General features: G+C 43.7%; 1 protein-coding gene across 2 annotated transcripts; it reads left to right on the top strand.

Annotated features, from left to right (window-relative positions):
* The first annotated feature begins 1,551 nt into the window (after window positions 1-1,551).
* ALDH8A1 (aldehyde dehydrogenase 8 family member A1) lies at window positions 1,552-25,400 on the top strand. 2 transcript variants are annotated; one of them, XM_029223709.1, is made up of 7 exons: window positions 1,552-1,715; window positions 4,859-5,006; window positions 6,954-7,109; window positions 8,714-8,863; window positions 13,609-13,865; window positions 15,710-15,871; window positions 21,708-25,400. In XM_029223709.1, the coding sequence occupies exons 1-7, from the start codon at window positions 1,566-1,568 to the stop codon at window positions 22,158-22,160; spliced, it is 1,476 nt and encodes a 491-aa protein (XP_029079542.1). In that variant the 5' UTR covers window positions 1,552-1,565; the 3' UTR covers window positions 22,161-25,400. The 2 variants fall into 2 exon arrangements, with proteins under 2 accessions (XP_029079542.1, XP_029079543.1); XM_029223710.1 differs by having other exon boundaries at window positions 1,675-1,715; window positions 4,758-5,006; window positions 21,708-22,160.

The following is a 25,400-nucleotide window of genomic DNA, read 5'->3' as shown; positions in this document are numbered from 1 at the left end:
CTTTTAGCTTTCAGAAGATCCCTTTTCTCTCTCACATTGAAGCCACTTAAATATGTATTAGTAAATTAATGGTGAAATAAATGAAATAAATGTGGCAGCACTATTTACAATAGCCAAGACATGGAAACAACCTAAATGTCCATTGATAGATGAGTGGATAAAGAAGATGTGGTATGTATACACAATGGAATATTACTTAGCCACAAAAAGAATGAAATAATGCCATTTGCAGCAACAGGGATGGACCTAGAGATTATCATACTGAGTGAAGTAAGTCAGACAAAGACAAGTATCATATGATATCGCTTATATGTGGAATCTAAAAAAATGATACAAGTGAACTTATTTACAAAACAGAAACAGACTCATAAAGAAACTTATGGTAACCAAAGGGGAAGGGGAGAGAGATAAATTGGGAATTTGGATTAACAGATACACACTACTATATATAAAATAGATAATCAACAAGGTCCTACTTTATAGAACAGGGAACTCTACTCAATATCTTGTAATAACCTATAAGGGAAGAGAATGTGAAAAAGTGTGTTGTGTGTATATATATATATATATATATATATATATATATATATAAAATTTTGCTGTACACCTGAAACTAACACAACATTGTAAATCAACTATACCTCAATTTAAAAAAAAAAAAACTTTTCCAGTCTTCTTTGTCTCTCACATTCCCTGATTAACTGTGACACAGAGCATCCTTTCACGCACTCATTAGCCCACTGTGTTCCCTTTGCTATGAGGTGCTTTTCATATCCTTTGCTTACCTTTCTATGAGGTTGTTCATTTCTCTTACCAATTTGTAGAACTTCTTATATACATCATGGACATGAGTCCTGGGTGTGTTACATACATTGTGTATAGTTTGGGCTGATACCGTCATCTTCATGGCACATCTGGGAAGATGTGGGCTGGGGTGGCAGCCCCGGTTTTAGGATGGACAGTTCAGCGACAAGGCAGAGAGAAACTGGTGGGTGATGGAAAGAGAAAGTCTGCCTTCAGCCACCTCTGAGGGTGAGGGCAGTGATGCACTGAGGAAAAAGCACATGATTTGGAGACTAAAAGGACCCTTACCAACTCTGCAATTTTGGACAAATTCACCTCTCCGAGGACAAAAGAAGGGAAGTAATGACCTTTACTTTCTATAGGATTGTTGTGTGGAATAAATGAGTAAATTCATGTAAAGACCTGCCTCACAGCCTGGCACTTAATCAGTGTTCGAGCAGTGAATATAGTGTAAATCCAATAAAATGATACACACAGATGCCTTTTGACCATTTTAAAGGGCCATGAACACATAAGCTGATGTTGCTTTAACATATTATTATCCATTTCTCACAACGTACTGGACAGCTGTGAAATATTTGGGAACTCTCTTCATTCGGAGTTTAGAGACTGAAATACTCTCGGAGAATGTCATGTCACCTCCCACTTTCACTGATTGGCAGATGGGGTCACTGGGGCTGGAAGTGAGGAGGGGACTTAAGTCAGGAGTCGGGAGAGCGGGGGGATAACCTTCCTGAGCAACGCAAAGGGGAAGGGCAGGCATGTCCTTTCCTATGGCTGGAACAAGGGCCCTTCTGATGCTGGAAAATTTCATAGATGGGAAATTTTTACCTTGTAGCTCATACATAGATTCCTACGATCCCTCTACAGGGGAAGTGTACTGCCAAGTGCCAAACAGTGGAAAAGAAGAGGTGAGTATATTCACTCAGAGAAGACTGAAATCTACTTTGCCTGTTGGTGATTTATGGTAACTTAATTTTCTAGGAGCAAAGGAAATTGAGAAAAGGTGTAGGATTGTTAAACATTAGCAGAAGGAAGGTTTTTAGTTCTAGGAAGGTTTATTTTGTAATTGGGTATATATGATACACGACACCAATCTCAGGTTACCATATGCAGAAACAAATAATAATCCAGGTAGCCTAACACAAAGCCACAACTCACAGACATTCCTTGATGGGTGCCTAGTAAAAAGCATTATTTGTAAGAATGATCAGTATTACTAAGTGATCCTTTTTCTCAACCAAGTGTTGCCTAAATTTGCCATTATATTCATGGATTTCCACAAAATGCATTACTTCACAAAAATTAGCAAAATCTTAAAACCCAGGGATTTATTTTATATTATCCTGTAATCTTCATGTCTTCAAAATATCTAGTAAAGTAAAACCAATCATTTGAATGATGAAATGCAGAATCAAATTCCTGCATATTTTTGAAGTTAAATTTAACACTACTTTTTCTTACTCAAAGTACTTAATGGTGCACACATTAAAACTTTTTTTCAGTGATGTAGAATTAATATTATTGAGGAGTTTTGTAAAATATTTGCAATATATTTGATTAGTTATTGCACTGAGAGTATAAATATATTTGGGGTGATAAATGTGGCTGATGAATTTATACTCATCTAAATGGATTTATGCTCAAATTAAATGGATTTTAATTTATTTTTTTAAGGCACAAAGAACTAGATTATTTAAAAGATAATTGTAGCCTTCATATGTAAATGAGTATTATATGCAAGGTTTATTTAAAAAAAGAACTAAGCTATTCTTTCTCTACTGTTAATAATATTCTAAATCTGTCTTGCATTAAAAAGAAACCTTTAGACTTTTGGATTAAAGTTTGCAAATATTGGCTAATCTGTTGGTTAAACTGTAACCTGCAATTTTGTTTGCTTCAAATGACCTGGGATAGACGTGGAAAATCCAGCTTTTCCAGCCCTCATTGTCTCAGAGCCCTTTCCAAAGTAAAGTTAAAATTGACAAGTATGCCAAATTCAGGAGAAATATTTTCTGCAGCTAATGGCTCAGCCCTTGCAGAAGAGAGAATGAGGGATGGATACACCTGCTCGCAGAGGAATAGATATTTTGGATTTTCCAGCAATCCAGCTTGCAAACGTTCCATCTGATACCATAAATCCCAGGTTTTTCTGGCTTGAAAAATATGGTTACCATGCAAGCCACATGCCCAATTTCCCCACAAGTCACTCACAGAAAGTGCGGCCAGTCTGTCAACAGGACTCCCATTCATTCAGCTTTTGCTTTGTGCTGTGCATTCATTAAGCCATTGAACACAAATTGTCCCAAATCTGAGTCATAACCTATAAATAAGACTCTATCATCATCCTTATTTTACAGATCACAGCATGCTTAGATTAGTGGTCACACACACACTCGCAGTAGCATTTGCACTGTAGCATTGGGGTCCGACTGCCTGGCTTCAGAGATCAGCTGCACCGCTTAATACCTATGTTCTTGACCTAGAGCTGAACCTCAGTCTCCTCATCTATAAAATGGGGATAATAATAATACCTACTTCAGAGTGTTGTTCTGAAGATTAAACAGACTGACATATGTAGAGCCCTTTGCATCTGGCATATAGTAAATGCTTTATAAGTATTATCTTTTGCTAATATTGTATGTAGTACATTATATGTGTTCTACATTAAATGGATGTAGGACATGTGACATAGGACAACTTAGAAAATATGACTGGACTTGAGTTTTCTGCTTTTCTAAAAGATCAGAGTTTTGCATCAACAACTGTAGGAAGATTAGATTTGACGTTGACTGCTGTAGGTAGGAACCGTCCTCTTGTTGGCTGGCAGCAGGGCATCAACCACCAACTTTCCAGACATTTGTAATTAAGACAAGAATCCTTTTATACCTATTTTAGCTCAGCTGAAGGTGACTTTGTTCACATAAAGAAAATGAGAAGGCATGTAGATCCGATTTGGGGTGATAGGGCAGCTGAATTTTCAGATCATGTAATACAAGAAAGATGCCGGAAGCTTGTGGAAAAAGATTCTGAGACTGAGCCTGGGTCCAGTGGTGGAAGAAAGCTGTGAGTGATTATGAATGTCATGCATGTGAGAGAGGAGAAGGGAGAGACACAGGCTCTGGATTTGCCATCTCTGGAAAAGGCATTGCTTAGACATTTGCCTAAGAGAGGAGAAAGACAGCAGAAACCCTGATAATTCATTCTGCCTCCATGAACTGGCTTTGCTGATACCTTCCTATACATTGTTTCCTTTTGGATTTAGCTCTAAAACCAGGTCCCCAAGCTATCTGTTCAACCACAGATGCCCTCTTCTCCAACAGAGGACCTTTCCATTGGGCGGAGCCAGGCAGGGGACTGGGACTGTGGTTATGCCATAGCAGGCCAGCTGTGGTCTTGGGAGCCACAGAGATCTGGGTTTGCATCCTGATTCTGCCACTTATTAGCTGTGTGACCTCTGGCAAATTACTTGAGCTCTCTGTGTTTTAGTTTCCTTACCTGTAAAACAGGCTTAGCAATACTCATGTTACAGAATTTTAAAAGGGATTTAATGAAATAATTTGTGTAAAGCATTTAGCACATTCCGTTATATATAAAAATTAGTCAATAAATAACTAATATGATTAGTCATTCCAAGTGAAAATGACAGTCTGGGATGTGATTTCAAAGAAACTTTTAGACCTTATCAAGTATGTCAAAACTGCATTAAAAGTTTAGAGATTCCATACATCTTAATTAAGTTTCCTCTCATATGATATTCAGAAATTTTCTATATTTTGAAATTATTGAAAACGTATACCTGCTACGCAAATAGATTCTATTATCGCCACATTCTGGATACCTTGGTCAAAATGGAGCATTTTTCTTTTTTTGTGGTGCCCCGACTTTGCTGGTCAGGTAAACACCACTTTGTGGGCGACTCAGTATTGAGAGTGTCGAATACTTGCAATTAGGCAGAAAAAACGTTAGCCATGTACGGACCTGTGGATTCTGGATTCATCCAACCCTCGGGAGCAACAGTCTAAGGCGACCCTCTTCCGTTTGCCCCTCCGAGATCGAAGCCGCGGTGGAGGCCGCCAGAGCAGCTTTTCCGGGCTGGTCCTCCCGGAAGCCCCAGGAGCGCTCGCAGGTGCTGCAGCGGCTGGCGGATTTGCTGGAACAGTCCCTGGAGGAGCTGGCCCAGGCTGAATCCAGGGACCAAGGTGAGAGGCATCTGTGCCAGCCTCTTCCCTCTTTCCCAAGCTCGCTCTCTCTAGCGGAGCCGGGGTTTAGCGCCGCTGTCCCTTCTTTATGGGAAGAGCACGCACTATCTTCCTGGCGGTTCACACGCTCCTTCCAGGTTGTCAGTTGATCTCTTGACTCTTAACCATGTGGATGGAACTCAGGACACTTTCTTCATGTTACCCCCACCCACTTGGACCTATCAGCTAGCCCACCCACGTGCTTCTCACGGCAGTGGTAGAGGATGGAAAGCCAAACCAGCCAAGGCCTCTGAAGGCCGAGGCTTGCAACTGGCCCACTTCTGCTTCATTCTGATGGCCAAAGCAAGTCAAGGCCCAACGCCAGTTCAGGAGGAACGGAAATAAATACATTGTATATTTGGTGGAAGGAACTGCAAAGATGTATGGCAAAGGGCATGGATATGGGGAGAGAGGAAGAACGAGGGCTGAGGGTGCAGCTCTCCACTAGTTCTAAGTAGAGAGTTTCAAAGCAAATTTGTTTCTTTTCTTTTCACTACATGATTCATTTATTAGTTTTAAATTTTTAATTAATTAATTAATTATTTTTGGCTGCATTGAGTCTTCCTTGCTGCGAGCAGGCTTTCTCTAGTTGCGGCAAGCAGGGGCTACTCTTCGTTGTGGCGTAAGGGCTTCTCATTGCGGTGGCTTCTCTTGTTGCAGAGCACAGGCTCTAGGTGCACGGGCTTCAGTAGTTGTGGCATGGTATTTATTTTTTAATTGAAGTATAGTTGATTTACAATATGTTAGTTTCAGGTGTACAGCACAGTGATTCAGATATATATCTATATATATATACATATACATGTGACAGCTCTTCAAATTGTCTTATATATGTATATATGTATGTATATATACATATATATGTTCTTTTTCAGATTCTTACTCCTTATAGGTTATTACAAGATATTGAATATAATTCCTGTGCTCTACAGTAAGTCCTTGTTGGTTATCTATTTTATATATAATAGTGTGTATATGTTAATCCCAACCTCCTAATTTATCCCTCCCCCTCCTTTCCTCTTTGGTAAGCATAAGTTTGTTTGCTAAAGGCAAAGATAACTTGAAGAGCAGTCACACAGTTTTTTAGAAAGATTTCTGATATGTCGGTCACTGTTCCACTCCCAACACAATTTCCCAATTTTTTTAACTGCTTCCCAGAAGTCAGGGTAATGGAGTAAATGTCTGTAAATCTTTGTAATGATATCTGTTAGGAAAGGCCAAGATCTTTTTAATTTACATGCGTGCTGTAAAGCAGCCTAAAGTTAAGAAGCAGCCTGACTCCAAACCCTTAAGAAAAAAATGCTTCCTGACACTGCAGAGTCTCCCTGTATCACTAAAGATAACTGAGGAACAATCCAGGGAAGCATATGTCTAGGATGTGCATGGGGCACGTGATGGGTGAGCAAGGGCCACACAGCATCCTGTGCCAGCTTCCCACCAGTGGTTCTGCCATGTGTCCATCTTAGTGACTCCACTGTGTGTTGAGGGGACAGTTAATATCATCACGTGCTTTTTTGGTGACGTGCAAATACAGCTGTCTTAACACCCATTATTCCAACCCCTCTGTAGCATGTCCAAAGCTTGGTGATTTTGAATTGAAAGAGCTGGTGTGGGTGAAGTGATAGCACCTGGCGAATTCCTGATGATAGCTATGAATTGTTCAGTCCACAAAACAAAGATTATTTGACTCAACTCTAACCCCCTCTACTTCATCTTACAACCTCACATCTAATTGTTTCACAGTTTTATCAAACTATGATCAACGCTCTCTGTAACCAATGAATGCCCATCCCAGGCTGGAAGAAACAGAGGCTACTTCAGTGTGAGCAGGATACGTGTGTGGTATTGCTTCCTCCCAGTCCGAGGTGAAGAACACTGACAGCGCCTTCTGCTGTTGACTTCTTACAGGGAAAACCCTAACCCTGGCGAGAACCATGGACATTCCCCGGTCTGTACAGAACTTCCGGTTCTTCGCTTCCTCCATCCTGCACCACACGTCCGAGTGCACACAGATGGACCACCTGGGCTGTCTCCACTACACGGTTCGGACCCCCGTGGGCATCGGTAGGTGCTGCAGTGAAAGCCTGGACCACAGCTGTACGTAGAGATGCTCAGTCAGCCCTGTAGAATTGATCTAAAGGAACAGACTTAAAAAAAAGGAAAGTAGAAATTTCTTCTACTTTATCTGAAATTTAATTGGCCTTAAAAATCCAATTCTAGTTTATTTTCTTTGTGTCAAATTCCCTAGTTATTCCTGGAAACTTGTTCTGGAGGAATCACAGAAAAAAAGAATGATACTGATTGTAAATTCACAATCCAGGACTTTTTGTCCCTTGTAATTAAAAAAAAACAAATTATTTTTTCCAGAGAGCGTTGTGATTAAGATCATAGATTTTAGGTTATGTGTGGGGTAAGTGATTTAAATTTTGTGTGCTTCAGTATCCTGATCTGGAAACTGGGAGGATCGTTTAATTTTATCTTTATATATCTTTGTGTGAATTATGTAAGTTAGTAAGTGTAGAGCACTTAGAACAGTGCCAGGGACATGGTAAATAAGCCTTGACTGGATTATCTACTTCCCTCTTTCATTTCTCTGCTTCTTGCCCTTTAGAGGACATATAAATGTCTGCAATAACTAAAAGTTTCCACTAGATGTCACTGTTTCCTCTGAGAAAAAACCAACTACCGTCCATACTTTACTAGTTATATTTTATGATAGAATAAAAGAAGATAAGTTAAAGGGGAGGAAAATGGAACATTTTACCTGAGCCCTTCGGAAATGGTATTTTCAAGGCGTTATGAAAGCTCCAACCTCCTCCTAAGAAGTATGCTAGTACATTATGCTGCAAAAATATTGTTATCCCCTAAAGAGCAGATTTTTCAGTGGGAAATTTAATAATGTAAACTATGTTCACTTTCATAGCTCAGGCTTGAGGGCAGAGTATAAAATAAGGTGAATCCATCTACTGATTCATAATGTAGGTTTTATTTTTACACGTTTTATGGTCAGAAGCCTAGGTGGTTTCAGAATGTTACATGGAGACCCACTGTAGATGTTGGTTCTGTTACTTACCCAGCAAACCTATCTGGTCAGGATACAGGTGAGAACCTAGAAAGATTTTTTTTTTTTTAATTAAAAAATACTCTGGGTTAGCGAAAATGGATTTCACAGTCTCAGAACCTATTGCTCTTATTTTACAAATAATTCTGAACAGCTAGAAATTTTATGTCTCAATCCACAAGAGATTAGAAACAGAGATGGAGAAATTTAGAAGAAATAGTAGCTGGCCTGTTTGATTAATGAGGAGGGAGAAGTTTAAACAGTACAGAGATCAGTCTACAACTCTCAAAATTGATCACATTCTGAGAATGTTTAGGGACAGGTGACAGTCTTTTAGCCCCAGAACTTATATTGCTGTTGTTCATAAATATAATTGTAAGTCATCAAGAAAAGAGTAGACTGTCCTGATTATAGTCTTAAAAGGTACAGCTGCTTGTAATACAGTTTAGAATTAGTTCCCTGAAGTTGGCTACAAAAGTTTGGGATTTTGGAAGAGTAAGCTGAAGTTTGGTGTAGCATGAAGGAGCTTGCATTCATAAAGCCTGTCTGGCCCATCTGCTTTGAGGGGCATGTCATTGCTGGCAATGCTTCTGTTATCCTCTGTTAGCTGGTCTGATCAGTCCCTGGAATCTGCCCCTCTACTTGCTGACCTGGAAGCTGGCTCCAGCGATCGCTGCTGGCAACACTGTGATAGCCAAGCCCAGCGAGCTGACTTCTGTGACCGCGTGGATGATGTGCAAACTCCTGGAGAAAGCAGGTAATTGGGAGATGGGGTTTAAGGGGGGGCACGCGGTTGGCTTTGGAGATGTATGTTTTGTAGGCTTCGGCCACCGTAGGGTCACTGACATTTGAAAAGTTATTTTGGATAGAAATCTGCTCAGCACCGAAACAGATCCCAGGGACATCTCTGATTTTTCGTTTCCCTGATCCTCTTCTGAGAAATCCCCTTCATCCACGGGGCTCGTGCCCACTGCTTCCTTTCTTCATCCCCAGAACATGCTACTGCAGGATAGCTCCTCCCTGCACGGGCTCCACGGGCAGTCCCCTGAGCACAGGATAGCAGTACAGCAAACGGCTTAAAGAGCTTGATAAACTCAGACACCAGCCTGCCCCAGACTGTGTCTCCAATAGTCAGTTTAAATAGTACGTTTGAAACACCAGTGGATTTTGATGCAAAGAAGAATATTGCTAGGTACCTCTCTGGTTTGCACAGCTATAGAATGCCTAAGAGAAACAGCCCATTTTCAAGAGAATTGAATATACACCCCTCAGTTTTCCCTGCATTTGGAACCACTGCTGAGATGCTGATATACTATGGTTCCTTGTCCCCCTTTTGCCGATGGTTTAAAATGTGGAAGGTGTGTTCCTGGTTTCGCCTGGAATGTTCAGCCGACACTGCACCGGGGTTGGAAGGTTGCAGGCAGGAGGCTCTAGCTTGTAACCCACAGGAAGCCCCTCACTGTTAGGCCCTCAGCTCATGTCTCTGCCCAGCCTGGGTGGGAATGATGGGCAGGTGGTGGGGAACAGGCTCTGTCAGTCTCTGCTGTGCTCGTTTCCTTCAAGCCCACAAAGAAGGTGTTGCTGGGCTCACTTAGATCCATAGAAGGAGTGGTTGGTAAGAGCCCATCTCTCTCCTGTATGCCTTTTCTCTCAAAGCAAAAACATACACATTGGCTTCCAGGAAAGTTGAGCCAGTTCCTACTCCAGGGTTTAGATGACAGGTTAAATTGTGCCCGTTGAGGGAAGAGCACTGGGCCTCATGACCCTAGTTTAGCTGCCCATTTCCCTTGTATCCTATGGAAGAATGAGGCCACCCAGCCCAGGTTTTTGGGATGATGTCGATGGCTGCCCCAGGCCTCTGGAAGGTGCATGATATGAACACCCCTACCTCCCTCCTGTCCCAGAACGTGCCATCCCTCCCTTACAAAAGAGACCGCATTCTATCCCTTTCTTTGCAAAATGGAATCTCTAGTATCTGCAAAGGTCCAAGGTGTTTCTTCCCTGCCTCTTGACTGCCGGTTCCCTGGTGTGAGATAGAAGTGGGGCCTCTGCTCTGCTTTGATCCTGTGTTGGATACACAGGGAGCTGGGGAGGGTGCCACAGAGCCGTGTTCCTGAGACCACTCACTCCTAAGATCAGCTAGGTCTTGATCTATGATGATTTCTCTTTTTTTTTTTTAAAGCTTTGTTTATCTGCTGGTGCCTGACTTACGTCCTCCCCTATGTGACAGAGGATGTCACAAGCCTACATCTGACATTAATTAATTTATTTATTTTTGGCTGTGTTGGGTCTTCGTTTCTGTGCAAGGGCTTTCTCTAGTTGTGGCAAGCGGGGGCCACTCTTCATCGCGGTGCGCGGGCCTCTCACTATCGCGGCCTCTCTTGTTGCGGAGCACAGGCTCCAGACGCTCAGGCTCAGTAGTTGTGGCCCACGGGCCTAGTTGCTCCGTGGCATGTGGGATCCTCCCAGACCAGGGCTCGAACCCGTGTCCCCTGCATTTGCAGGCAGATTCTCAACCAGTACGCCACCAGGGAAGCCCCTGATTTCTCTTTTCTAATCACCCTCCTCTTTCATATAACCCAGAACCTGGTCTGCCTGAGAGTTTTATGTTTCCATTTATTTACCCAGCATTGCTCTTATTCTTGTGAATGAATAAACCTATTGTACCGAGACAGTCTGTCCCTCCCTCCCATCCTCCCTCCCTCCCTGGGCTGGCTTTGCCAAACTTTCCTCCTCCAACAAACACTGAGAGTATGATGGTCCAATTGCACCTGACATGAGCCCTCAGTTTCTCCACTGGGATTGGGAGGGGGTGTGAATGACATCACTTAATTCTGCTTTAGAGCACTCTAAGAGAAACTTGCAATAGTGTAAGAAAAGAAAGCTAAAACAACGTGCTAAGGCATTCTGGATATGTCAACAGCTAGCTCCTCTAGTCCGCGGCATTCAAACAGACTTGGTAAGTGAACTTTCTTTGAAATAAAATCATCGAATATTTATATAGATACACCATGAATACCTCTTTGGGAGCCCTAGAATATTTGGTTTTTTCCCTTGTGGGCACCAAACGTTTGCTCTCATTCCTGAAGTGTCCACTGATGGCAGATTTCTGGCCCTTCCTATTAATTTTGGTTCTGCTCTGTTTAAGCTTAAAATTTTCCTTGCCGTGATCCAGGCACATCCTAGCTCTGGAGGGACTTCCTTCCCTTTCCTGTCTCTTAGCCTCCTACTCTGAGTTTTACTGAATTGTTATTTGCCAATTAAACTGCCTTCTCTCTCTTATAACCAGAATCTTTTAAGGGTAGAAGGCAGATTTATCTAGAAAAATTTCATTAGTGTCTGGATCAAATGGCAAAATGGTTCTGAGAAGTACTGGCCAGTAGATAGCTCTTAACTTATTAACATCGGAGCTCAAAGAAACGTAATCAATCAATGTATTAATACGACGAACCTCACAGAGCTGTTGGGAGATCTATAGGGTGTAGCCCATTTACAACAATGACCAGCCCACAGGAAGTACCCAATAAATGTGAACGTTTACTGGTACTCTTTAAATTTTTTATTCTCATTAAAATTATTTTAATAGCATACATATGTAGCATTATATCTTATTTTTCATTAATTTATTTAATTTATTTATTTATTAATAGATCTTTATTGGAGTATAATTGCTTCACAATACTGCATTAGCTCCTGTTGTACACAAAAGTGAATCACCCATATGCATACGTATGTCCCCATATGCCCTCCCTCTTGAGCCTCCCTCCCACCCTCCCTATCCCACCCCTCTAGGTGGTCACAAAGCACCGAGCTGATCTCCCTATGCTATGTGGCTGCTTCCCACTAGCTATCTATTTTACATTTGGTAGTGTATATATGTCCATACCACTTTCTCACTTCGTCCCAGCTTACCCTTCCTCCTCCCCGTGTCCTCAAGTCCATTCTCTATGTCTGCGTCTTTATTCCCGTCCTGACCCTAGGTTCTTCAGAACCAATTTTTTTTTTTTTTAGATTCCATATATATGCGTTAGCATACAGTATTTGTTTTTCTCTTTCTGACTTACTTCACTCTGTATGACAGACTCTAGGTCCATCCACCTCACTACAAATAACTCAATTTCGTTTCTTTTCATGGCTGAGTAACATTCCATTGTATATATGTGCCACGTCTTCTTTATCCATTCATCTGTAGATGGACACTTAGGTTGCTTCCATGTCCTGGCTATTGTAAATAGAGCTGCAATGAACATTGTGGTACGTGACTCTTTTTGAATTATGGTTTTCTCAGGGTATATGCCCAGTAGTGGGATTGCTGGGTCACATGGTAGTTCCAGTTTTAGTTTTTTAAGGAACATCCATACTGTTCTCCATAGTGGCTGTATCAATTTACATTCCCACCAACAGTGCAGGAGGGTTCCCTTTTCACCACACCCTTTCTAGCATTTATTGTTTCCAGATTTTTTGATAATGGCTATCATTAATTTATTTTAAATGTGATGTGTTAAAAAAAATTTTTTTAATGGGTATTCATTCTATATGGCAAAGTAGGCCATGGCACAGTGGATACAACGAAAGGCAAAACACAGACCCCATGTCTGCCCTTAGCTGGAGTACCTTCTAGTGGTCGATATGTAATGAACAGGAAAATCCATAAAACACATAAATGAATACATGCAGATATAGAGCAGTAGAGTTTCCTGGGAGAAAAGATTGGGGCACCTACTTCGGGGTGTTCTTGGTCAGTCAGTCTTAGAGCGTGATGGTGCATGCATATCATGGGGAGCTGGACCTTCAACTCAAGACTCACCTTCCTGGGGGAGCCGTCCCTCACTCCCCTGGGCCGAGGTAGTCAGTCTCTTCTCTGGCTTCCTTTTTTTTTTTTTTTTTTTGGCGGTACGCGGGCCTCTCACTGCCGTGGCCTCTCCCGTTGCGGAGCAACAGGCTCCGGATGCGCAGGCTCAGTGGCCATGGCTTATGGGCCCAGCCGTTCCGTGGCATGTGGGATCTTCGCGGACGAGGGCACGAACCCGTATCCCCTGCATCGGCAGGCGGACTCTCAACCACTGCGCCACCAGGGAAGCCCAGCCTTTCTCTGGTTTCTTTAGTGCATGAATGCTCCCTCTACTTCACATTTGCTCACTGAACTGTGAGTCGTGGATGCCAGCTTGGAGCAGGGCTCTCCTCCCTCCTGGGGCCCGACCTGCCTGAGGATGTATTTGTATCTCCAGCCCCTGAGGCCCAGTCAATACTATGGAATGAATTATATAGAATGTTCAACCCTGCATTTTTCTAGGACAAAGCCCCCGGAGAAATCCCGCCCGGGGCATAGTATAGGCAGAGGTGATGCTGTAGTCTTTGTTTTGCTATTGAACCAGAGACAGCCGTTAACATTCCCTCCCAACCCCATTCACGCCGTTGAACTTTGAAGGAGAATCTCCATGTAACCTGAAGTCCTCGACATACTGAGAAGAATCACTGAAACCGATACTGCTTCCCACCCAGGTGTTCCACCAGGTGTTGTAAATATTGTGTTTGGAATGGGACCCAGGGTAGGCGAGGCGCTGGTGTCCCACCCAGAGGTGCCCCTCATCTCCTTCACTGGGAGCCAGCCCACGGCCGAGCGGATCACACAGCTGAGTGCTCCCCACTGCAAGAAGCTCTCGCTGGAGCTGGGGGGCAAGAATCCTGCCATCATCTTTGAAGATGCCAACCTGGAGGAGTGTGTTCCGACCACAGTCAGGTCCAGCTTTGCCAACCAGGTATGTCCTCTGGGTTTTTTCTTCCCTTTTGTTTATTTGCTTGTTTTTAACTCAGTAGCCCTGTCAAGCTGGATCTGTTGCATCACAGTGCAAAACTGGGGTAAGTCAATCCAGGACTATTTCAGTGAAAGGAGAATGGTTACATTGTGTTACTCCATTGACTATCTGTTCAATCATAATGTCACTCAGAAGCCTTGTGGCGTCTCCTGTGCAGCGAACTCCTCTTCTTGAGTTACACGGCTTTTATCGGGTGATGACTTCTTTTTTGCTTCTCCAAGCTTCCCCATTCCTTTATTTATAGTTTTCCCAGTCTTTTCTTGCTGTCCAGGTGTCCTAGCTCCTGGAAACCTTATTATCCCTTCCCAAAGCATCCCAAATGCATTCACACACTTAGAAATAAATACCTGAACAAGTCTCAAGCAAGTTTCTTAACTTAACATCATGGAGGAGCCTTGAGCAACTTTGTTTCTCCTGATTGTTGGATGGGTTGTTGTGAAGATGAAATATCAATGTGATGAAAATATTTATTTATGCATATATGTACAATCATACATACACAATACTGACAAGTCCAGAATGTGGTTTCTAAACTATTACATGTTATGTTCCAATGATGATAAGGATGATTTTTCACTCAGAAATCTGTTAGCACCTCTCCCTGGAACACTCAGTACCTCTATTTGGATGTCCAGTAGCATCTGAAACTTAACCTGTGCAGAGCAGAACTCTTGATTCCCCTCCCTCTCCTTTCCCTGCGGTACCTCTGCTCTCCCCGCCTTGTGTTTGCCTCTCCAGGGAAGAGACTACCATCCACTCTGAGACTCAGGCCCCAAATCTGGGACTCATCCTTGTTCTTACTTTCTCTTTTCCTTATACCTCACTAATCCACCAACAGGTCCTATTAGTTCTATCTTTAAAATCTATCCTGAATCCTATCATTTCTCCAGAGCATCTATGCCAGTTTCCTTATGCTTTTGGGGTCCCATGCCCCTTTAAGAATTTGTTAACCTCAGTGGACTCCTATCACTTTTCTCATCTCCATTGATCCTGCCTTGTCCAAGCTACCTCCACTTATCCGAATGTCTGAAAAGCTCTCTTAACACTCCCCTGTTCCCACTCTCCTTCTCTCCAATTATATTCTCCACACGGCTGCCAGAACGATCATTTTAAAATGTAAATCCAATCCCATCATCTTGCTGCTTAAAGCCTTCCATGGTCCTTTCATGATACTGCAGATAAAATGCAAGCTCTCTGTGAGTCTATGAGCCTGTAAGACCCTGTGTGGTGTTGCCTCGCTCCTCGCCCCCTGCCTTTGTCTTCTACATCCCTCTGACCCCTGTCCCTGCCTCCATCCCCACCCTCAGCCCCACTCACCTTCCTGCCTTTCCTCACACACTCCAAGCTCATTCCTGTGGCAGGTCCTTTACATTTACAGCTGAGAATTCTCTTCCTTCAGATCTTCATCCATCCAGCTCCTTCACGTCAATCAAGGGTCAGTTCAAATATCCCCTGTTCACCAGTGCCTTTCAGGACTCCCTTTAATAAAAGGGAGTAAAAGCTGCCCCCCCCATTATTTTCTATTCTCATTCTCTGCTTAGTTTTCTTGTATTGTTTTGGTCACAACCTGAAGTTATATTGTTCATTGAGCTTTACTTGTGCTGTTGCCTGTCTTCCCTATAAGACAGTGCCTTCCACATGGTGAAACTTCATCTTGTTTACCACTGTCTCCCATTGTCCAGACCAGTGCCTGATACGTGACAGGCACTCAGAAGTGCAGGGTGATCTATCCAAGAAGGAGTGGGCCCTCCTGTTTCGTCACTGTCCTCATGTGTCATTCTTGGCAGGGTGAAATTTGCCTCTGCACCAGCAGGATCTTTGTCCAGAAGAGCATCTATAGTGAATTTTTAAAGAGGTTTGTAGAAGCTACCAGAATGTGGAAAGTTGGCATTCCCTCTGACCCATCAGCCGACATGGGAGCTCTGATCAGTAAAGCTCATTTGGAGAAAGTAAGTAAATCCCTGTGTGTAAGTTACAGAAAGAGTTCTTATTTTGAGAGGAGCTCAGCACGAGGCATAACACTATCTGTGCTTTGAAATACTGTTAATTACTACCCTATTTTTTGATAATTATGATGTGTGGGAAATTGTCTCTGGATACAGAGTCTGAAAATGTTAGAGATGAATACAGAAATGTAGTCCAGGTTAAAGCAGCATCTACATGACATAAATGAACTTGAGAAGTCAGTAAAGAGATGCCACCAGTAGAGTGAGGAAGGCAAATTGCAGAGCATAAAGGTCAGGTGATGAGAATGATGTGAGCTGAGAGTGGCAGGGATTTCCACCGGTAAATGTTCCCAGTCAGTCCCCAGGCAGTAAGGGTCTGCCTCTGGCTTACAGCAAACGGGAGTCTAGAAGTGCGAATCCAATCCAAATGATGCGGTCCTTAGTTGGTGGGGTGACTTGTGGGAGCCTCCGTGGGAGAAGCCATTGATGTTCTCTGGGTGGCTTATGGAATTTGGGTCTTCAGGATCATTTTAATTCATTACCTGGTGGGACTCCCAAAATAAGTCATAGAATTTCAGAGCTAAAAAGACCTCATTTCCAGCTGTAGTAACTCAGGCCAACCAAGGGTAATGGTAATACACCCCTATCAGTTAACCAGTGAGGGACAGAGCCTTCACTTAAGTTTGAAGAACTCTCTGACACTGCACAGATTTGGTAGACTTACTACATTTTAACTTTTACCTTCACTATAGTGTGGAGCACAGATGCCCATAGGTGGGAAGGTGTAGTCTCAGTCTTGCTGGTCTCTTCTTACTTGTTTTCTCAGTAAAATGGGAAGCAGGGTGAGGACGGGAGATGGTGTTGAAGGTTTCAAGAAGGAGGAAAAGGTGTGAGATAGTCTTGCAGGAGATCAAGAGAGAGAATGGGCTTCGAAGTGACTGTATTGTTGCTGGGGCAGCTCCAAGGGCTCACCTGGAGCTGTGATCATTTACGATCACATTAAATAAATATGTGGTCATTTATTTAAAGTGAGACCGGCCAGCATGACTGTGTTTTCCTCCAGTCAAAGTCACCTACAAGATTGCAGGCACATGGGCAGCTGTCCCCAGAGTGCCTGTGGTGGACCCACGGTTGTGGATGTTCCCACCCTTGCGGAGCGAGGCATCACCAGATACAAGAGGCTCCCTTGTCCTCCCTTATTTGGCTGTTCTAGACAAAGGGATACACGCTACCTGCCCACACATGCAAATAAGTGGTGAAAAATAACCTCCTGCATGTTCCCGAATGCTTTCTGTGGCACAGAATTAACTTCCCAGAAGCATCTTCCAGTAGACTCAGGCCATGGTGTCATCTAAGGTCCCCTTTGCAATTCACCATTCACCTGAGACTCAAAGTTCTCTTTATTAACTCAGCAGAAAAACTGTTCTTCCGTCGTAGGCACTGTTATAATAACTATTTAAGTTCCCCAATGAGGGGAGGTGTATCAGTGAAACAAATCAAAGTATTTGACTTTCCTGTAGCAGTTGAAAGATTTGTAGGCCCCTGTCTTTTGTGTGTGAGAGAAACTGATGCCATTCACTGGCTCCTATTGGTAGTTAGGGCTTTTCTCTGTTGTACTCTGAGTGTTTGTCCCTTTTCCCCCACATAGTGAACTTGGGTCAAATACAGGCTCACCAGGTTTCAATGTATTGTAACGCCTGTGGGCTTTAATACAATATTTTGTGATGCTCAGTGTATCCCTGCTGGCCCAAAGGGGCCCTCTCTTTAGCCTGCCCCCCCAATGCCCTCCTGAGCTCCACCACAGGCCCTCCCCGAAGCATTTCTGCTCTCTGACAGCAAGCAGCCTCAGGCCATGTGAGTTGTTCTGCCCCACACGGGCGACAGGACCTCTGTCTACTGAGCCCTGGTTCCTTTCAGTGGAGAATGATAATCAAGGTCCCATGGGTGCCCCTTAGATGATGCCCCATGATAACGAGACAGCCAAGAGGATGTGACTTAAAGCCTGGTTGTGCTGAGCTCATGTGCTGCCCTTTTAAGAAGACCAGCTCGGAAAGATGGTAGCTCATCTCAGCTCCACGGTTCTATTGCTTCTAAGGGGGAAGATTTTGCACAGTGTTAAAAATAGTTTTTCATAGTTAAAAACTTAATTTAGTGTTTATCGTAAGCCATTTATTTTTATTTTTTAAGGAAGAACAATAAAGATGGTATTTCCATTATCCCACCACACATAAAACTTCGGGTAGCTCTGGGTTCCCCTCGTTTTGTGGTCCTGTAGGTGGATCCCTCCTCTCAGCTGTGCTCAGAGTCCCCACCCCTCCCCAGTATAAAGTCTCAGAACCTTCCTGCTGTGGCTCAGAGGGTCCCTGGACACCTTCCATCCCTACTGCTCTGCCCAGAACATGTACCTGGATGCAAGGAGTCACAGCTTTACCCTCTGGGTCTCTCACCAGGTGGGCCCCTGATGGGGGGCTCTCAGCTCAGGTCTTGTGAGGAAGCCCTAGGTGTCTCTGCCCTTTGAGAGGGAGCCAATGGAAGCAGCTTGGGAAGTGTATGCGTGTCTTTTTCAGGCTGTGACTCTTTTCAGTTCAGTGTGCCAAACCTTGATCTGGGATCAAGGCGGCAGCAGGCACACTCCACTGGCAGTCGTCTTTCCTCTCCTTTCGCCAGGAAGCTTTGGGGTCTGCGAGCCAAGGAATGGCCGGCTGCCATCCTTGCATTCCACCCCTCCTCTTCTGCAGTAGGTCTCTGTCTTCTCCAAATCAAATTAATTGACTTCCCTGGCGGTCCAGTGGTTAAAACTCTGTGCTTCCACCACAGGGGGCGCGGGTTTGATCCCTGGTCGCCTGGTCAGGAACTAAGATCCTGCGTGCCGTGCACGGCCAAAAATAAATGAATGCATGAATAAATAAATAAATCAAATTAGCCACGGGATCTTTGTTTCCATCCTGTGGGATTGTCACAACAGATGGTGATGCAGTGACAGAAGAATCCAGCTAGAGGCTGTGACAGTTGTTTTGTAATGGCCAAGGGCTCCTAAGTGCAAGTGTGACTTCGTAGGTTCCCAGGACGGTGGCGCGGACCCACAGGAAATGGCAGGTGATTCTGTCCTCAGGGAATGCAGAAAAATCTCCCTTGCCTATTTCACAGGGTTGCTTTTTGTTTTCATTTTTGTTTTCCTTTTGACTCTCCAGAATCCTTCCCTGCTTGACTGTCTGGAGAATCTGGCTCTAGGCCAGACTTCCAAAGATGCAGATAGCCAGAGAGAGAGAATCCTTGAGTGTTGACAGTGAGGCGGGGGGTGGGGGGGGGGAAGCACAGAGGAAGTTCACGGGTATATCCCCCAATAAGGCCAGGCTTCAGGTCTAACTAAGGTCCACTCTTGCGGTTTCCTGTCCTCCTCTGTCAGTTAACCCCGCACCCCGATGTACACAGTGGGGAGCATCCCTGAAATCTCTTAGCTCGTGAGTGTCAGATCGTGCATTATATCATGATCATCATCACCATCACCAGCAACACCAACGCAAACGACAGCAGCTGACTTTCAAAAGACTTACTATGTGTCAGGTATCACACTAGGTATTTTATGTATATTATTTTATTTAGTCCTCTCAAGAGCCCTATGACTAGGTGACACAGTCAATCCCATTTTTCCAGTGAGGAAACTGAGGCGTAGAGCTTTTCTTTTTTTTTTTTTTAATTTATTTTTGGTTGCATTGGGTCTTCATTGCTGCGTGTGGCCTTTTCTCTAGTTGTGGCGACTGGGAGCCACATTGTGGCTTCATTGTGGTGCGTGGGCTTCTCATTGCGGTGGCTTCTCTTTGTTGTGCAGCATGGGCTCTAGGCGTGTGGGCTTCAGTAGTTGTAGCTCGCAGGCTCAGTAGTTGTGGCTCGTGGGCTCTAGAGCGCAGGCTCAGTAGTTGTGGCGCACAGGCTTAGTTGCTCTGCGGCATGTGGGATCTTCCCGGACCAGGACTCGAAGCCGTGTCCCCTGCACTGGCAGATGGATTCTTAACCACTGCGCCACCAGGGAAGTCCAGGTGTAGAGCATTTAAAATCCCTCAGCTGATAAGTGGAGGAACTGGGATTTGAGCACTGCTGTGCTCCCAAGCCCACTCTTCTAACCTCTATGCTTTGATTTTATGGCCAAAACTACTCAACATTAAGTGCTAACTACTCTCTGCTCTCTCCTCTCAAGAAAAGGTTTTATAAGAATATTTCATTGCGTTTTATAGCACATTAACAGTTACAAAGTTGTTTTTCTGAGCTGCAAGTATAGATATCATTGTGTCACCCAGTGATACTTTCTCTAGAAAAGAAATTCAGTTTAGTGTGTAACTTATATGTTGAATAATTTGATAAGTTCACAATTTGAAAACTGACACTTCTCTTGGTATTTTATTATCCCAAGAGCTTCAAAGAGAGAATCATGTAGTTTTGTTTAGACACAATCATCTCAAACCAGAGCGCTCCTTGCACTGTTGGAATCGCTGATAAAGGTTTTGGCTCTACATCCAGCAGGGGCCTCTGGAGACTCACCTGCACTCGCCTTGTTCACACAGGATGCTGCCTCTGCCATCTTTTAATTAATGTGACCGGGTTGCTTCAAGAGAGCAAGAGAGTCGGGGAAGGAAAAGTCCAGATGTATTGTGGACTCTACCCACAAACTCAACGAGAGCTTTTCAGGGAAAGCTTTGAGATCATTGTTCATGTTGGGGAGGAGGAATAGTGGAGAATATAAAGCTCTACCAAATGCTCGCTTTTTCAAACGTCTTTGACTTCATGGCTTATTAAGTGTTCTATAAACTGAAGCAAAGTTAATAATGAGACATTATCTTTTTATTTTTACATGGCAAACATATAGCTCTACAATGAATATAGTTCTACAATGGAGTACTAATCTAATATTGGGGCAGAATGCTCAGATAGATACATGATAATCCGTAGGATTCCAAAATATCATTCCACACTTTACCCTGCCTTTGATGTACTATTTGACTGTTGTTTTAGACTTTTACTTTTGGGGATTACTTTTCTACTTCTCCTATGCTTATAACGCCCCTCAAGGGTAGAAGAGTGTATCATTGTGACTTCAACAACATTTTCAAATATAAATAGATACGCCATTATTATAATGAGTCATTTCTGTAACCAATATTAAAAAAAAAAATCTGTCATTATCTCCGAGTCACTGGGTCAACTTATTACATAATTTATTTCCCCTTATTGTGAGCTTTACTCTATTACCTAGATATATTTTCACAATATAATCAGTACTGAGATGAGACATTAGAAATTATTTGTTCTGGAAGCTCAGCTATTGAAGGGCACCCTGGCTTTTAATTAAGTCTTATATACCATTCAACTTCCCATTTTCTGCAATGGACATAGTCTCCCCCAAAGTGAGAAAATATTAGTCTGTGTATTTAACTACTGAATATACCTGAGTGTGAGTTCTAGCTTTACTGTTTATTATCCATTTGAACCCTCTGCCCTTTCTGAGGCTCAATTATATAATCAGCATATAGGAGATAATAATACGTAGTTTATAATAGTTTTGAGAGAATTACCTGAGAATGTGAGAAAAGCATTTATCTGCATGCCTAGCACTTAGACATTAAATAAAAAACTCTCCTCCTCTTACCTATGAGGGCTGAATGCCCAGATAATACTTAGAGCACTTCTGCACTCAGGCTTACTTAGCAGCTGAGTGAAAATATAATCAACCTTAGATTTTGGGGGGGAATGACCTTATACATCTTGATGCTTCAAAAATATTGAATTTTCTCTGCTTTGTGTGAAGACAAACGATAAGTTGTTAGTATATTTTTTACCTCTCCAGGTCAGAAGTTACATCAAGAAAGCTCGCATGGAAGGGGCCCAAATTCTGTGCGGTGAGGGAGTGGATAAGTTAAACCTCCCTCCCAGGAATCAAGCAGGGTACTTCATGCTTCCCACGGTGATAACAGACATTAAGGACGAGTCCTGCTGCATGAAGGAAGAGATATTTGGTCCGGTGACGTGTGTCGTCCCCTTTGATAGTGAAGAGGAAGTGATTCAAAGAGCCAACAGTGTTAAATATGGACTGGCCGCCACGGTGTGGTCAGGCAACGTGGGGCGTGTCCACCGGGTGGCCAAGAAGTTACAGTCAGGCTTGGTCTGGACCAACTGCTGGCTCATCAGAGAGCTGAACCTGCCTTTCGGGGGGATGAAGAGTTCTGGTGTGGGTAGAGAAGGAGCCAAGGACTCTTATGAATTCTTCACTGAAATCAAAACCATCACCATTAAACACTGACCTTGGCCATTGGAGAAGCTGTTACAGTTGACGCCTGGCTGCAGAGAGAATCAGTCATCCAGTGTGGTGAACGGAATTCCTGGCATAAATTTCAGCCACATCTTGACTCAGCAGAAGGTTATCTCTATAGCTTATCCTCTGTACTTAATATTTTTACCCTCTGGTGAAGAGATGCAATCTCTTTTCAGTGAAGAGTTGAAGAATAGGAAGGCACAAAAAGGAAGCCAGACAATGATCAGGCTCCTCTTAACTTGTGTCTTCGTAGTATTTTTTCATCATTTTGATAAAATTCTTGGAAATTCACAGATAACCAGATTTATTTTTTCCATTTGCAAGTATACGGTAAAAAAAAAAATAATAATCTACAAAGCCAAGAGAAATCACCATAATTTCTACCTTTGGGGAGATTGTAGAGGTTGTTTCCCCATCCATCAGACACGGGCATGGCTCACTGGTAATTGACTGTACCTCATTATGCAAGGGGGCCGTGAATGTTGATGATGTACTTTACGTGGGGTTTGTCAGAGCAGGCATATATGGTAGGTCTCACTAAATATATCTGTATAAGGACAAAGAAGAATAAAATAACTACTACTTTTGGAGGAAACTTAGAACAAGGAGAGTTTGATCCATTCCTACTATGGAGACTAATCAATTCCAATTCTTAGCGTATGTATCTCAGGAGACTTAAAATTTACTAATCCTAAAGGAAGCAATAAATGTTAAGCAATTTTAGTAAGTAGTATGGCATACACCTTGTTTATGAATTGTCTTTTATTCATCCTTAGCCTCATCCTCTTAGGAGCACGGACCTTTTACTAAGTAACAGTGGTATATCTAGCACTTGTTTCCTGAATCCCCCAATAATCAGAGGAGAAATCTGAGGTTTACAGAGATTAAGTAGCATGTTCAAGGTCACACAAATGGTGTGGGGCAGAGGAAGGATTTGAACCCAGGGCTCTCAGACTCCATACCCTAGGATCTCTGGCCATTTCGCGCTTACCTTGGGTTGTGCTTCAGAAGCAGCGAAGTCCTTATGGTTCATGGAACACATCGTGTTGGGTGTCCCCTCTGTGTCTCCCTCCTGCTTTGCCTCTCCTCCCCCCTACCCCTTTTCTCCTACCTCACTCCACTCAGTCATGCAACCCAATCCATGAAGCCAGGAATTCCTCGAGTACAGCCCTTTCCATGCTGACTGAAACGATCTGTTTGCATGTCTCATTTCCTGATGGGACAGGAGTTGCTGAAGGTCAAGGCAGGTGTTATTCCCCTTTGAAGACTCGGTTCACAGCCCAGTGCCTGGCACATAGAAGATGCTCAAAATGAGTTATGGGATGGAACGAGGTCTTCCTGGGGCACTGGGGTATTTGTTGCGTGGCGATTGGGGGTTTGGGTCAGGGGGTGCAGAATAATCTTTATACTTCTGTGTAGAACTTGGCATATGTTGGCTTGTTTACAAATGCTGAAAAATATAAGTCCCTCTGAGGTCAAGTGATGGGCGTTGGATCGTACCTGGTTCTTAGCTTCTGCCTCCTCTCCCCTCTCCTGTCCTTGCTTTCCCTCTTCCCCGGCTGAGGTTCCTTGACCTTGATCAGATAAGTCTAGGACCAGTTCTGAGTGTCAGCAGAAAGAAATTCAGTAGCTCCAGTGTCTAAGAATTTGCATCTTCACTCTTGTAGTTGGTCTGATCCAAGCTCATCCTTATTTCTAAGACCTAAGCCCTATTTTGATTCCAAATTCTGGCAACTGAACCTCTTAGCTCCCAGTGCCTGAATACCCATCTCCCACCACACTGGTTTTCTGTCCAGGAGACTGTTCTTTCTAGGATTTGGAGTCAGCCCTGCTCTTGTCACTTCTTTCCTGGGCTCTGGATCCCACCTTGTGGAGGGGCCTGCTTCCTACTGACACATTCTGGATGCCATTTCCCTTTATCTGTGTCTCTTTGGGTCTCTAGAAGCTCCTGTGGGCTCACGTGTCAGTCTCATGGATGCAGATTTGACCAAATGCTGTTCTCCCTCAACTCACCACTGCCTTAGTTCTCAGTTCAAACCATTGGCTACAGTGTCTTAGTGCCCCAGTTAGATTTTTCCTCATCTGTTCTATCCCAACCAAGTGGGTGAGTTTAGTCCTAAGACCTTACCCGTCCCTGGCCATCTCATACTGTCTCAGGCCCCACATCAGCTAAGGGTGCCATTTGGGTCTGTGCCTACCCCACTACAGAGTCCCACCAGAGTGGTACCTCTGTGGCCATGGGGCTGTGCTCAGAACTGAAGTAAAGAGAATCAGGAGAGATGGTCACAAGGGTTTCAACTATATTTGTAACATTTTATTTCTAAGCTGGATAATGGGCACTTGGGCATTTACTATACTATTTCCTAAGTAGGAAATACTTATATACCAAAGGGAGAGTGGCTGATGTGAAAGACGAACCTGGAGCATGCCCAGGAGAGTGCTGAGCAGAGGCGGAACCACGCCAGCCTCCGAGGGCCTGGGCCCAGGCAGCAGGGATGGAGAGCAGGAGCTGAAGGGCAGCAACAAGGACCCTGCGGAGCAGCACTTCTCAGATTTTGATGTGCTTCTGATTCACCGAGGACTCTTGTTAAAATGCAGACTCAGATTCAGCAGGTCTGGGGTGGGACCTGATTATACTTTCAGCGTGGAAGGACTTAGAAGACACTTTGTGAAACACGGGTGCAGGTGTCTCCCCACTCCCCAGGTCCCTGGATCAGCTGGCTGCAGCATCTGCCCCTCCTAGAGACAAAGGAAGTGCTCAAAAACCAGGGTAGAAGAGCTTCCTGGGGAGGCCTCCTGTATGGCTGTTGGCACAAAGCGGGAGATAACTGGGGCCTTCGCATGCAACTCAGAGGAGGCGGAAGGAAAGGCAACTCCACCTAAGGGTGAGATCCACCGAAGAGTGTCACCATCTGTGATAAAGTCCGCCTCACTTCGAAGGTTATGAGGATACAAGCTGAACTGTCCGAATACCCTAGAAAGAAGCCTGTCTCTGACCCTCTCACACGTGGGACTGTACAGTTAGTCCCCCGCTCGGTGATGGGTCTTATGGGTAAACTGCTTTTCCAAACTGCAAAGAATAACTTTGCCAACTACCTATAATAACCAACCAACATGCTTTCTTATTAAAAAGATATTACTGACCAATCAAGGATCATCAAATATTTGGTAAAAGAGAAATGTCAAGATGTGTGAAAGAGTGACTGACCACAGGAGAAACAGATAAAA

Source organism: Monodon monoceros, unplaced genomic scaffold (genome assembly GCF_005190385.1).
Source record: "Monodon monoceros isolate NGI ecotype Baffin Bay Population unplaced genomic scaffold, NGI_Narwhal_1 Super_Scaffold_15, whole genome shotgun sequence".
In the NCBI taxonomy this organism is placed as follows: Eukaryota; Metazoa; Chordata; class Mammalia; order Artiodactyla; family Monodontidae; genus Monodon; species Monodon monoceros.
The sequence above is the reverse complement of the archived record's forward strand: the minus strand, read 5'-3'. Positions and strand labels throughout refer to the sequence as shown.